General features: G+C 39.8%; 1 protein-coding gene and 1 pseudogene across 1 annotated transcript; both read right to left on the bottom strand.

The window, feature by feature from the left end:
* Nucleotides 1-977: 977 nt before the first annotated feature.
* LOC144642731 (T-complex protein 1 subunit eta-like) lies at nt 978-15169 on the bottom strand. Its single transcript, XM_078501778.1, has 10 exons — nt 15077-15169; nt 14746-14899; nt 14534-14640; nt 11907-12032; nt 11683-11735; nt 9868-10204; nt 5973-6106; nt 3511-3663; nt 1971-2311; nt 978-1406 (listed from the first exon to the last, which is right to left on the bottom strand). The coding sequence occupies exons 1-10, from the start codon at nt 15080-15082 to the stop codon at nt 1186-1188; spliced, it is 1632 nt and encodes a 543-aa protein (XP_078357904.1). The 5' UTR covers nt 15083-15169; the 3' UTR covers nt 978-1185.
* Nucleotides 12899-13014, bottom strand: LOC144644959 (5S ribosomal RNA; annotated as a pseudogene).
* Nucleotides 15170-15180: the final 11 nt, after the last annotated feature.

The following is a 15180-nucleotide window of genomic DNA, read 5'->3' as shown; positions in this document are numbered from 1 at the left end:
AAATTAACGCGAATTGAAGGAAATTAACGCGAAAGAGGGGGTAACATTTCAAAATAAAGGAAATTAACGCGACGTAAACAACAGGGACAAGTTTAGTTCAACACTTGTAGGCGTATAATCTTAAACGAAAACAATGTTCGTGGTACTTTTCCCACTTTGAGTGTTGTTCGCAGTATCAATGATAGTGGCAAGATAAAATTATGCTTTTTCCTTGGATTCAAGAACATCTGGACTGTAACGAAAAATTGGGACCAAAATAATAGAAATTAACGTCATGGAAATTAACGCTCCACTTTATTAACGGCGCGGTAATTACCGCGAAAATGTGAAATTCGCGTTAATTTCATGACGCGTTAATTTCCTATAATAAGGCAAGTTATTTTCTTATTGTTGCTTTGTTTTTTTTTTTTTTTTGGGGGGGGGGGGGGGGCAATGCTGGTCACATTTGATGGACGGGAAAAAAGGTCCTTGTAGCTAACGATGACGTAGTACAAAGGAACATCTCGCTGGGACATCCAAAACAAAGCGACTTCAATCAGACATGCTTAGTTTTCCTTTGTTTGAATGCTTCAGAGCGTAGCTTGCCCTCAAGCATGACGTATTTTGTGCCACGTAACCGTGAGCTGCAAAGCGCCCATAACAAGTCGCTTTCCTTTCTTCGATTTCACTCGCTTGTGCGTTTTGTCGTGAATACCATTAGAGCAATTTTCACTTGAGTGTCGAAAGTAATTTGCTTTTACTTTGGTTTTGCATTACTATGCTTATTGATTGGCTCAAAACTTTCGCACCACTTTTTCAGCCAATTACTTCGAGTTCTGATTCGTTTGCTGAATTGTAAGTGTCCCTTGTGATTGGTCAGAATTATTGCTTTGGTTTTGGTTTTATGACACTCAACTGAAAACTGCTCTATCCACCCTACTTCAAACAAGTACATCGTAGCAGAAAACGAAAATCACAACATTAACATCAAACGATCATTATTACGGTGGTGAAATTTTTATTACTCTTGTTGTTCCTAGTCGCTTTTTCACTCAGAGAACAGTTCTTTTCGTTGGTCTGTCCTCCAAACAATGCGTGAACATCAATGTCAAATGCGATGGGATTTCTCATGTCCTAAGTGCAATATAAGTTATCTTTTTCCACATTATTGCCAATCACACGATGTAAAGTGTATATGTCCTATTTTTATCTGGGACGACCACGCCCACGTCCCATGGCTCCCGGGGGAGGTCCATCGCCCCCTGACTTGGGATTTTTCACGGTTTCGTCTACTGACAGGATAAGGCAAGCTGCCTCTGTGGCGGCTGTAATAGCGTTGATTTTCACCACAGCTGGTTCCCAGACACAAGCCTCAAAATTATCAGTGATGTCTTCATTGCTGATGTCAACACCATACCACATACCACCTGAAGTGAGAGAACAAAATTGTCAATGAGTTAACCGAATACATGTATCACGCACAAGAGGCTAAAAAGTAGGTGGTTATGGTTCGAGAAAGGGGCTAGAAAATGTTTTTCCCCAAGATGATACGAGTGTTTTGCTACACCTGAAGAAAGATTAGCTTACTTAGCAATTCTTGTAATATTGCTCAAATACAATCATCAGAGGTTCCAGTGTCATGAACTTCAACAGGGTGAAAGGTAGGGTGGGGGACTCCCATATGAAACGGGTGGAGATGCTCATGAAAAAATTTGAATTTAGCCCCTAAAGGCGACCAACCTTTTTTGACCCCCAAAAGATACCAAATTATTTCTGTTTCGAAGGGTGCAACCCTAAGTGAGATGGCTGAAAATATTGGTGTTTTGCCCAGAACACCCCGAGTGAGACCACAATCTTAAATTTTCACCCCGCAGCGCATGTCGGAACTACGCTGTGATCAAAACATAACACCTAAGCTTACATTAGAAGGTTTGATATTTCCCGAGATCCAGCAAGGTTATTGTTTCTGAGGGATAAAACAGGTCTCTTACCTTGAAAGTGCCGCTGCCTCAGTTTATTCAAGATGTTTGTTGCGTCAAATCCTGCGTTGTCACAGAGCTGTCTGGGAATAATCTCTAAAGCTCTAGCCATGGACCCAATCAGAAGCTGTTCTTTTCCAGCTATTGATCGTGAATAATCTCGCAAGTATTTACTAAGCTCCATTTCAATCGCTCCACCTCCTGCTACCACAGCGTCATTTTTAATTGCACGTCTCACAATCATGATGGCATCATGGAGAGATCTCTCTGTTTCTTCAATGAACTGTTCAGCTCCGCCTCGCATGATGAGCGTGCAAGTCTTGGCCTCAGGGCAACCAGTGAATATATTATACCTGAAGCAACACAAGAATAATTTATGTATACCGGTATGTACAGTCAACACTCTCTTAATGGACACCTCTATAAGACGGACACCTCTTTAAGACAGACACCTTTTCCTTCCATTTTTCAGTCATTTTCCTATAACTAAACTCCCTATAAGACAAACACCTCTCTAAAATGGACGGTTGGAGCCAGTCAGGACGGTGTCCATTTTAGAGAGAGTTTACTGTAGTCTCTCTGTAAAAGAAACATGGGATAAATGTAGAATGTATAAAGGAACTGCATTTAGATAAAAACAAATGTCACTTTACACCCGCTTTCAGTGTTATGTGCATAGCTTTCTCTCTTCATCCATCTTTCGACGTGCTGTTTGAAAAGAGCCAATTAAAACCGATGCATATCGGTGTTGGTTTCATGCAAATGAGCCCACAAGTGCAGAAGGTCATACTAGTGGGCTGTGATTGTAGGATTTCGATCCCTCTTGTTTGTTAAGCACGTGGAAAGATGGATGTCTATAGAAAGCTGCTATGCACGTAACACTGAAAGCGGGTGTAAGTGTGCGGCAAGTTTGGTCTCCCCCACTATAGATGACCAGTTCATCAAAACAAGCTCTGTTGTTGTTGTTGATAATGTGGGCAACAGCAAGGAAATTAAATTGAGAGAATAAATGGAGCAAGCTTTGCACTGGCCTACCAAACTAAGGAGGAAAAGTGGAGAACTAAATGGGAGGAAAGCAATGAAACTAGGAGAGAATGGGAAACTCAACACATTTTAACGAGGACTGATGCTACTGAAAAGAAAAGCATTCTTTTACATTGTTCCTTTTTCTAACCTAAAATAAAAATGTGGCAACTCATTAGTAATCCCTCTACTAATAGAGCAATTTTCAATTGAGTGTTGAAAACCAAAACCAAAGTAATTACTCTAGCCAATCACAAAGGACACAGACAATCCAGTGAACCAATCAAATCTCGAAGCGCGAAGCGCGGGAAAACGTGCGCGAGCGAGTCACGATTGGTTTTGGTTTTACTCCTGATTGGCTGAGAAAGTGGCGCGAAATTTTTAAGCCAATCACTAAGCGCAGTAATGCAAAACCAAAGCAAACGCAATTTACTTTCGACACTCAAGTGAAAACCGCTCTAATGTAAGTAAATCTTAGCGGTATCAACAATTAAAACGGTTTTAGTTTCACTACAGATTGCAAAGATACCTTTCTCCACCCATCTGCTCCTCTTCAAACAATTCACATCTTCCTAGAACATCATCAGTCATGTTGTTCACTGAAGTTTGAATAGCACCACCACATGCTTTCATGGTTCTCTTTAAATCTTCTTCTACCACACGACCAGCACAGAACATGTCCCTGAAAAAACCAAACAAACTTTACTGTAAGATGGCCAAGTATACCTAATTCATTTGATGGCTGATTAAAGACTTAAGTACCTCTGTAATAGTTTATAATACTATCATGCGTGATCAATGAAAATCTTGTTCTTTTTTTCCTGATTTGAGTCATGTTATGTGGTTGGCACATAACTTTGGATCTTTGGATGAAAATCTCAAAGTGTAACTTTCGAAATGAAAGCTACAATGTACTGAGCCTGACTCGTCCCCAGTCGTCTTTTGAGTCCGTCTTGAGTCGACTGCTAAACACGGAGGGAATCATGGGAAGGAAGAGAAGAAGCGAAGGAGATGACAGGCAGATCGTGAGTTGAAAAGTGTGTTGAAAAGTCGAAAAGTGTGCACTGGCCGTTTTTCGGATATATTTTTAGCTAGATACATTGAGGGTCCCTAATTGTCGTACCAGGCGAAATTTCAGAGGTATTTGGCGGCTAGAATTCTACCTTTAACGGCGTTTCTTTATCGCACTGAGATCGCGTCAAGCGTCCGTCACAACAAAGGCCAAGGAGTTTTCAGGACGGTAGAAGGCGGCTTCAATTGATTTACGAGAAGAAATATATTGTATTGCTCAAACATCACTCAGTTTTTTTCAACAGTTGTAGCTTTTTGTGCTTTAATATCGGCTTGTACGCGTTTGCCGCTGTCGCTGATTTCGGAACCGCTCTAATTGTCGCTATGTTGACATCTTCTGGATGGTAGATAAGCAGAATATTCAAAGAGAGGAAAAATCACAAGTATCATTTTGTAATCATTGCAAGGTATGGATCCCTATAATTCTCGATTACAATGTTGATATGTTATCGTTTGTGAGTCAATAAAATTCTCTCCGCATGAGTTTAAAAAATTACAACATAACTGAACATAATCATGCTGCGAATGCTGTGAGCACATTTATTCCCGTGTTTTATTCCATGAAAAAACTGAGTAGCTTGTTTTCATAAACGATATGTTGCAACATGATTGTAGGGATATGAAAAGAGCCAGAAGTGCGTCTTTGATCAGTCCGAGCTTTATAAATGAATAATCTGACGGCGGCACTTGAATTGTTTAGCCGTGACCCCTTGACCCAAATTATAACACTTTCAACAGGAAACCGTCAGACATTTTAAATATTTTTCAGTTTGAGTTTGACTTTCTCACCATAAAAAGAAATGTAGACAAGTCTGTTGACGCTTACCGGTATTTCAATTAGACTGGAAGCGTTTTAGTTAAATTGAGGTCTCTATATTTCCCCGGCGGGAAAGATTAATTACACTGTAGTGATCTGTAATTGGGCAATCGTACGGGTCGAGTTGTGTGATGGGCAAATACTAGCCGTGTGATATGGATAAAAAAATCTCCGATTGTTAGATATATCGTGGAAGAGCAGTTTGTGGCGTTTTAAAGCGCCCGAAAGCGTTCTAATTTATAGTGCCTATTTTTATCTCAACACCGCCATTAATCCGTCCGCCATCTTGGAAACAGGATCTGCCAGTCGTCTCTCGCCTTTCTTCCTTCCCATCATCCTTCGCGTCTTGCAATTTTCGCATAAAAGACGACTGGGGACGAGTCAGGTACTGAGCAGTACTTTCATGAGTACTGTTTATTACTTGTGCTGGATGGTTTGAACTTCCAAGTCTGAAGATGATAGCTCAGTGCATGACTATTCAAATAAAAGCTATTGAGCAGTATTTTCGTGTGGTACTGTTTATTATGATCTTCAAGTTGGTTCTAACTTTAGAAATTGAGGATGAAACCCTAGTGTGTGACCATTTAATGCAAGCTTTTGAGCAGTGCTTTCATATCAAACTGTTTGCTATACTGCATACAGTGATTCACTTTTACATGTAGGACCTAGCATGAAAGCTGTTACAAGGTCAGAAGACGACTACTTAACAATTATTGGATGAGGTTGAGCATGATAGCGATAATTATCAAGGCCAAAGTTTCTGTTATCTGCCGAAGCCGAAGGCTGAGGCGGATAACAGAAACTGAGGCCTTGATAATTATCGCTATCATGCGAAAACCGAATCCAATAATTGTTTTATTATGCACATTCCTGAGCTGCACTTGTAAAGACAAGAGCGCGCACAAAATCTGCACAAAATCTGCAAAATCTGATTGCATAAAACTATTGTCTGTAGGTATGACGTCACTTCTACATATGTAAAATCTAATGTCTGTAGGTATGACGTAAGAGAAACAGCAAGCAAGAATTAGCTGCGTGCTTATAGCCAATCAAAATCAAGCTGGTGACACCAATGTATAATAAAAAACGTTAGTGAGTCTCACCTATCAGCAAAATACTGTGTGGCAACATCTCCAATGGGTAACTTTGAGAGGACAACCTTGGCACCACTTTGTACAATTTTGTCCAGTTTGTCATAGAGGATGTCCCACTCGGCATCAACAATCTGCTGATATTCCTAAACAAACAAAACAAGCCAAGACAGAAATTAGGATCACATCATTCCTTGATGCTAACACTATAAACTGTATTTGATCAGGGGCACCCAACAGACCATTTCCATGAATATCTGTTCGGACGACCCATAATCACCTACGATTTTTGGACTAAAGTGTGATGAAAAACAGAATTTTCTTTAGCTTCAACTATCGTAACATGGGTAAAGTAATGCCTGTTGTTTCCTGAGAGAGAAAAATGTCGTTTTGGATACAAAAAAGGTCAGCTAAGATTTTTGAGAAGGCAACAGTGGCTCATAAATTCAGGTACAGTATTGTGAAAAAGTAATGCACCCGAAATTCGGCGAAATTCGCGCTTTTCGGGGCTTTTCGAGGAAATTTCGCTTGAAGCGATATTTCTGCGACAATTCGCGCTGTTTCGTCGTATTTTCGTGACATCTATTGTTTAAAACCACGCGAAATTTCGAAGGATAATTCGCTGTGTGCGGTAATTTGTCGAGAATTATCGCGCACTTTCGCGAATTTTCAGGCACTTTCACGCGATAATTCGCTTGATCCTGAACTTTCGTGGCGATATTTCGAGGCAGTTATAAGTGTTTCAAGCAAAACTTGCCGTGAACGAAATTTAGATCTTTCATCTTGATCGTTTTCTTTTCGAAACTGTTGTGTTGTTGTGAGACATGGCTAAAACGCGTTAGGTGTTGTTTTTAAAATTCGAACACGGAGGAAAGAAAACAGGAAAGTTTATCCAGACCATAAAAATGTAATAAACGCATTGGAATTCAAACAGCTACAAAGCCATTTACCTGTAACCGACAATGAAACAAAAATAGCCTGATTCCATGCAGCCTGATAGCGTAAAACAACTCAGAACAACTGCATGTCGATCGAACATGGCGCCTGGCACATAACAACTAAACAAGTTACAGCTTAAAGTCCTTTCCTTTCGACGGTTAAATCTATACATTGGTTAGTTATATAGTAATTCTTCTCATCTTTTCTCTTCTTGGTGTCCAAGAAAGCACAGAAGTCCAGAAATTATAACAATATTCTGCCGATCAGCATCAACTTTCGAGCGAACGAACACATGCACACACTCGGAGGATCTGGGGCCAAACGGTTGCTATGACAATGGCGGAGTGTCCTGGGCACAAGGTTGATTCGACAAGACGATTCCTGAATGTTTTTGCGATGTTGATGTGTGGAAATCGTACACTTTGAGACCTTTTTACGCCTAAGTGAAGAAGAAAAAGTCTATGGAAAGGTTCCTTGCAATGCTTGTCTTTTATCTGGATCAAAGGGTCGAAAAATATGCGAGAATTAGTAACATCTGAAGCGAATTTTGCTTTCGATGTCAGCGCGATCTTTCCGTGAATGTTGTTGCGAACACACTGTTTGCCTTTATGAACTTGGAATTTTTGGTAAGTAATAAATTATTCTTATCACTCAAGATTGTTGTGGTGTTATTTAGACTTAATATGGAACAGTTGTTGTTCACGCTACATCGAATTGAAAAGAACGGTAACCAAGATATATTTTGTGTCAAGTAACATGAGCAGGCGATCGTATCAATCACGCGGAGAACTTTAATCGAAGGGGACCAAACTACTGTTGAGCTGCACGCGAATTTTCTTCTAGTGAGTAGCGAAATATTGCGAATTATCGCGAATTATCGTTGAGGTAAAGAAAATTCGAAGAAATATCGGCCTTTGTTCTCGCGAAATTTCGCTCGAAGTGACGCGAACTTTTTGCGCGACTTTTCGCGCGAAATTTCGCGAGAACAAAGAACGAAATTCGCGCTTTTCGGGTGCATTACTTTTTCACAATACTGTAATAATATTTCGTTCCCTAAAATTTTTTTTAAAATTCGAAAGTCCAGCTAGCGTATCCAAAAAGATACATACACTTTTCTTAGCGTTAAAATAAGGCTTTAAGGTATCAGCCACCCTTCAGGACCGTCCGCGCCCGGATCGCTCCAGCGCTTCTGTTTTTAATACAAACCCCTACAAACCACACATTTTCTGAAAGCTTAATAGTTCCAGATTATGAATTATTCCTTTAAAAATGACGAAAACTTAAAATAAACGCAAAATTGAGACGTTTTTGCGAAAGTATATGTCTGTGTAAATCAAGCTCCAGGCCCGCCGAAAATAAGCGGAAGAAAACGATAAACATCGCGTTTGCCTCTTAACACCTTTCTCTAAAAAACCGTGTCTCAGATTTTTGACAAGTGCGTTTGTTCTTTTGTAATGCGCAGATGAAGTTAGGGGAGACGAATCATCGCCACTTCCTGTGGAAAAATATAAATTATTCGAAAACGAGAAAAGAAAACAAAAATCGCAGACACGGTTTTGGAGAAAAACTATCTGGCAATAAGCTGGCCAAATTTCAGCCAAATCGGTTCAGGGGCTGCCGACTTGGAGTTAAAAACGTACGTTCAACTTGTCGAAATTTTCTTTCCGAGAAAAAAGCCAAATATATTTTTTGCGGAGTCTTACCCATAATGGGATTATAACGCCTGGAACGTCAAGGTTGATGCTTACCAGGAAGGGTCATCCTTCTCTAACAATAGATGCTTGACAGGTTACATTCAACAGGCAAAACATTTACGCGGAACGTGGCGATATATTTTTATCTTCTGACCGGATACAAATCGAGGTTTATACAGTTTATAGAAAATTCAAAATTTTCGCTCCACATACGGAGCCGCATTTATGTTATATAATTTGACATGCTTCGAGTTTGGTTGTGTGCTGATTCATCGAAAGCGCGACAAAGCCGCTAACAAACGGCGATAGCTGCTGAAAGTGAAGGTGAAGCCTCGAAATAACGTTCGGTCAACACAAAAGAAAACAGGCTTGCCGAAATGAGACTAGTAGTTCTAGCTGGGTAAGAATAAATTTGATTTAAGGCTTACATATTTTCAGACAACAAATATCGTCGATTGTAAACCCTAAATGTTTCACAAGGCAGGCCGTATCCACCGTCACTGTCGTTTTATTTCAATATTTACCGGTATGCGTGTCTGTTTCCATTGAACAGTAGCGCGTCTTCTATTCAGTGTGACCACTTTCTTGATCTTCAACCGGTTCTTCAACATGAATTTACGATCGGCTTTCATTTGTTGGCGCGGAAACCGACTGCCCGCATTCGGCGCTTTACCGCTTGTTCTTGCAAATATGTTCTTGCGTGAACAATGGATCTGGGATTTCGTGACGCGTTGACAGGACATCTTAACGGGCAATTAACATAATTAACCTTGCAAAAACTTTATCACGCAATAACTTCGCGCAGAAATAAGATTTTTTTGTGAACTTTTTTGTAAAAGAACGCCTTTGAAGAGCTTTATCTGAACATCACAAAATCTCAAATTTAGAAAAACTGAACCTTTTAACGGTGGCTGATACCTTAAATCACACAAAAAGGACACTTATTAACATAAAAACGGTGTTCCAACACCTATAGTAAAATTTTCTTGTTGGGTGCCCCTGATTTGATCCCAGCCAAGTTCACAATTCCCCTTTTTAAAGTCAAGTTTCATATACAGGACTTGACAGAAGAAAAAGAAAAGCTTTCTCTAAAATGTTTCAACCTTCTGGTCTAATAACCATGCTATTTATCCCCTAAAATTTACTATCAGGTTATCAGACAAGTTAAAGAACCCTCCATAGAAAAAAAAGTTCCTTATTTTGTAAGCGTCAAACAAAGTTTAACATGTTACAATTACTCCCACTGTCTAAAACAGATTGGTTGCATCAGTTACCTCAACATTGTCTAGCCTAATCTCGGAATTCTCTTTCTCAGCTTTTAGTTCCAGCTCCACATTCAACAGAGCGATCTTGGGGTTCTTGTATTTTTTCCGCTGCATTTCAAAACCAGCATAAGAAAACGTCTTCTTGAAGGCCACACCGGCAATAAGCCGCGAATCCTGTAGTGCACCCCCCTTCACTTTCTTCATGCCAATCATACTGAGTGGAAGAAGATCGTCAAGAAGCATAACTGCATCCACAACCATCTTGGAAAAGAATTCTTTGTGATGGGAAACCAGTTTTGAGCTCAGTGCAGTGGCTGCACATCTTTCTAACAATCCTCTCATTTCTCTGCAAGATAAGGAAATGGTTCCCAGTAAGAAGAAGTCGTATACTCTATGGTTTGGGCCCGAAAAATGAGTCACATCAAATCAAATTCCCCCACCCTGGGCAAAGAATAACCCTTTAAGCATCGCATTTGTTGTGTTTATTTTGTGAATGGTTGATATAAGTTGCCAAGTTTTGTAATTTCCTCTAAGGCTTTTTGACCCATTTCCATATTCTGAGGGAAATATTTTGAAGAAATCTATTATTTTGACTGTCCATTTTTACTTTTAAGTCCCTTATGAGATAAAATGCGAGATTGCCACTGTAATTTAAAATATTAATGCTAGCGGGACTTTGAACAGAATGTTTGATGAGTTTGCTTCACCAAAAGGTCTTTGATGAGTCTCTTGGCAGAGACGAGAGGCATGTCAGCCTAGCCACTTCCATTTTAAATCCTTTTAAATCCTTTTAACATGAAAAATTAACTGTACAGTACCCCTCAAAAGTAAGTTACCACCCTCTTGCGAGACGCTTGTAAAAACTGCAAGTTCACGGCTCTAAGTTTTTTCGAGATTTTAATTACCCTTTGTTAACCATACATGTAGAAACAATAAGCGAGCGAACATCGCCTAGCAAAGATTACCTGTGGTTGAAAGCAGATGTAACATTTGATTTGTCGGCCATTCAAGCGAGTTCTTTCTTCCCCGAATATTGATTGTATTCCAAAGCAAAAGTCTTATTCAAAGTTGTATGTTTTAAATCGAAATCATTTCGTCCGTGGCTTCGAACTTTAATTTACCAAAACTCTCGCGAGAGATTAATCGTTTTCTCGTAAGATAATTGCCGTAATTTATTCCAGACATTGCCGCTTCGTTGAGGTGGCATTCAAGCAAAGAGAGCTCCTGCCATCGAGTATTTTCTTACGTGTGGCCACATTGACGACCACACATGAAGAGGCGATTAGGTCTCATTCCTCCTCGCCCCCCCCCCTGGGGCCTGGACTCTTAGTCAAAATCCCAAGGATGGGGAAGGCAATACTGGCCAAATGCCCCACATCTGCCCCCCCCCTCTCAGGCTTAACATTGATAAGTGCATAAGCCTCTTAAAAACCCAAACTTGTACCGTACAACTAGGTATTTTGCAATACAAGACTCAATGAAAGTGTTTCTGAAAGGCGATCTATCTAAAAGTCCGCTTATATTTAAACACCGGCACCAATTTTCATAACAATGGATTGTGTGATTCACGCTACAACATAGGTAAAATAATCCATTTCCGTCTTTTTATATTTCTACTCATGCTTCATGCAAATAATCGGTAAATCTCTAAGAGATCTTTGATTTTTGTTTTTGTTTTTAAAATAATGACAAAGTGATGACTTAAAAACAAACTCCCGAAAGTTTACTTTGTAGCATCATGGGCTATTTGAGTAAGGACTTACCTTATTTTACCTTATTGCTTATAAGTTAGAGGTTATTACTGCTGTGGAGACTGTTACTTACTTTGGATCATCTTTCTTGATGTGTACAGCAATCTCTTGTATTCTCTTCATAGCCTGAAAACACAAGTCAAAAACAACACTTCACAACTCGACATTCTACCCTGAATCGTGCATTAGAGAAAGCAGATCCTGGTCAGTAAATCAAATTTGAAGGTAGCAGAGGATTTCACAGGAAAAAAATTCCCACATACCGTTCCTGGGAACTTTTCCTGGGTATTTACTTACCAAATTTGCTGCCTTCCTAAAGCTTTTTACCGCAACTTGTGCATGGACACCTTCCTCTATAAAGGGCTTCACTTGCTTGAGAAACTCACTAGCAAGAAGAGTAACTGTGGTTGTTCCGTCACCAACCTGCAGTTGTGATGTTGTAAAGATTTTTTAACCATGTAGCTTAAATTTTTCTCTCTTCACCCCTTTGATACATTGTCTTTTACTTTCAAATCTATTTCACTGAATTTTGAAAGAAGCCTATCACATTTTAAGGTTTGTAAAGTGGGGTCCCAAACATAAATCACAAGCCTAATTTCCATCGAAGAGAATGAGCTTTAACTGAGAAGTTAACTTGTGCGGCATTTATCTCTCAATAGCCTTGTAGCAAGACTTGATCTCTCGCAGTGCAAGGCAAATCCTTAAATGCACAAATCAAGCCAAGAAAATATATTATGTCCTCCATACAAAATCCAGCTTTAGTTTCCTGTTTCACGTTGTTTATCAATTTTGGTACAGCTGGAATCATGAATTAGGGTTCTAAGATAAAGCAGATCACAAGTTATTCTGGACTGCCAATTCTAGGATCATGGCCACATTTCAGCTGTTTTTTACATGTCACGCCTTTTTTTGCTCAAATCGGGTGACCCTATTCCGCGAAATGGCGGGATGACGGAACGGCACGGCACGGCAGAATATCCTAAAACTTGGAATGACGAAAAAACCTAAAACGCGGAATTGTGAAACATTAAAAAGAAGAAGGAACAACAGCAACAAAAACAAACAAAAGGAAAATTATAATTGCCAACTTTCTCAGACGGCGATAATAAGGCTATCCTTCGAAGGATACCCGAGTCATCGACTGGGAGCATTTCGTAAAATTACAGAGTTCTCGTCCCGCCCGAGACAATGAAATGTATAAAGCCGAAGTTCGTTAACAAAGCCGTTAGAAAGAAAACGAAAGGGCCTGAAATTTACTTAGTTCGTACTGAGAAATTAAAAAAAAAAACGAAACCCACAACAAGGGGTTTCCAGATGGTCACCCATCCAAGTACTAACCCTCGCCCAACAGGGCTTAACTTTGGCGATCAGACAAGAACCAGTGCTTTCCTTGTGGTATCAGTCTCAGACGAAGCAAAGACTGACAAGAGTCATGCAAATAAAGAACAGAAATACCTGGTTATAATGGATCTTTTGAACGATGATTTAACTGGACTAAGACTGTTATAAGCTGATTTACGCGCTCTTTCTGATACCACATGGAAAGCACGGGTTCTCATCCGATCGCCAAAGTTAAGCCCTGTTGGGCGGGGTTAGTACTTGGATGGGTGACCATCTGGAAACCCCTGGCCTTGTTGTGGATTTCCTTTTTATTAATATGTCAGTACAAACTCAGTTAATTTCAGGCCCTTTCGTTTTCTTTCTAACGGCTTTGTAAGCGTACTTCAGCTTTATACGTTTCATTGTCTCGAATGGGACGAGAACTCTGTAAAATAACGAAATCCTCCCTCGATCACTTGAGTATCCTTCGAAGGATTAAGAAGATATATAAAGAACCCTTCGTTTATAGGGTATATTTACTGTTTACTGGTTTTCTACTGCTAGCAGCCGTTGTAAACAAGTTGGTTTTTCTGTCACGGCAACGAATATCCATGTAAGTTTAAGTACACCTGAATCATTCTTAGCGACATTCTTAGAAAGAAAGTTAGCAATTATAATGTTCCTTTTGTTTGTTTGTTTGTTTTTGTTGCTGTTGTTGCTTCTTTTTTTGATGTTTCACAATTCGGTTTTAGAATATTCCGTCATTCCGCGTTTTAGGATATTCCGCCATTCCGCGTTTTAGGATATTCCGTCATTCCGCGTTTTAGGATATTCCACCATTCCGCCGTGCCGTTCCGTCATTCCGCCGAATAGGGTCACCCCTCAAATCATGCATCACACACATTGTATAAGTCTCTTCCACTTTGCATTCTGGGCCATTCAAAGGTTGGTTAACACTATCCACCAGAAAAATCACTATCTAGTCGATAAGAGTTGACAAAACAAACTGTTACCCACAGGGCAGTGATTTATCAGGTGGATAGCGTTATTCATCCTTTGAGAAGACTGACAAGAGTCATGCAAATAAAGAACCTGTTAATGTTAAGTCCCAGGGTGGGGGGGGGGCAGACCCAGGGGACTTTGAGATTTTTTGGAACCTACAGTCGAATTTCCCACCCCTGGGCACCTAGTGAATGTCAAATTTCACATATCTCCTCTTAAATTTCTAAACCAGCTGACCATTTTAGATCAATCAATCAATTTATTAATGTCATCCGCGGGATGAGGTTGCCCTCTAAATCCAGAGGCTCATGTTAAAAGCGACAAATTATAATTAAAATACATTATAAAAAAATAGAAACTAGTATAAAATCCCTACCCTGGGGCTTAACATTGACAGGTGCATTAGATTTCCCCAAAAGGGGTGGGGTGAGTAATTTGACCACAAGAAGGGGTGTAACCAGTACCCTACCAAGCTATTACTGAGAAAAACCGAGCATTAAATCGTTTCACTTTAAACAAAAATTAAAAGTCATAGCAGTGCTACATATACATTGTATCTGTCACATATTATAATGCATGAACGATGAAACAATTTTACAAACCTCAGCATCTTGCGACTTCGAGATATCAACTAGAGTCTTCGCCGCGGGATGAACAACATCTAAAAGACTGATAATTGTAGCACCATCGTTGGATATTGTGGCTTTTCCTACAAAACAAAGCAAAATTCAGTTCAAGACCTCTCTAGGACTTTTTGACCTAAAATGACACAACTTTGTACGAAGTTTCTCGTTCTGTACAATCTTAAGCTTACCTTGATTATTTACTATCAATTTATCCATTCCTCTCGGTCCAAGAGTCGTTCGCACTGCATCAGCAATAAACTGACAAGCGTTTATGTTGCTGATGAGCTGTGGAACACCCTGAGAGGAGTCCGTACCCTCCTTCAGTAAAATTATACCCGGTTGCTGTCAAAAAATACAATGTCGCACATGTCAGTGGAAACATACCGATTCAACGAAACGAAGCCAAATAAAATGATCACAGAGTGCAAGATATGTCTTTGCTCTGCTCAGTTTTAAAACGATATCCTAAAATTCGGCTTAATTGTACAAGATGGAAAAAGATTTCAATGCCTATCTCACCATCATGTTTTCTTGTCAGGCGATGGCTTTCCAAACCCTTGCGCAGACATAAATTTTTCCATAACCTAACACGCATAGTGCGCTGAAACATCCGCTGCTCAAAA

This window comes from Oculina patagonica, chromosome 2 (assembly GCF_052425735.1).
Source record: "Oculina patagonica isolate OP01 chromosome 2, crgOcupat, whole genome shotgun sequence".
Lineage (NCBI taxonomy): Eukaryota > Metazoa > Cnidaria > Anthozoa > Scleractinia > Oculinidae > Oculina > Oculina patagonica.
This window is presented reverse-complemented; position numbering and strand designations above follow the sequence as displayed.

Excerpts from the sequence above, each read along its gene's own strand:
- LOC144642731 (XM_078501778.1), bottom strand. Across the intron at positions 6,107-9,867 it reads TTAGGCTAGACAATGTTGAG|GAATATCAGCAGATTGTTGA; the intron begins GTAACTGATGCA and ends TTGTTTGTTTAG. Across the intron at positions 2,312-3,510 it reads GAGCAGATGGGTGGAGAAAG|GTATAATATATTCACTGGTT; the intron begins GTATCTTTGCAA and ends GTGTTGCTTCAG.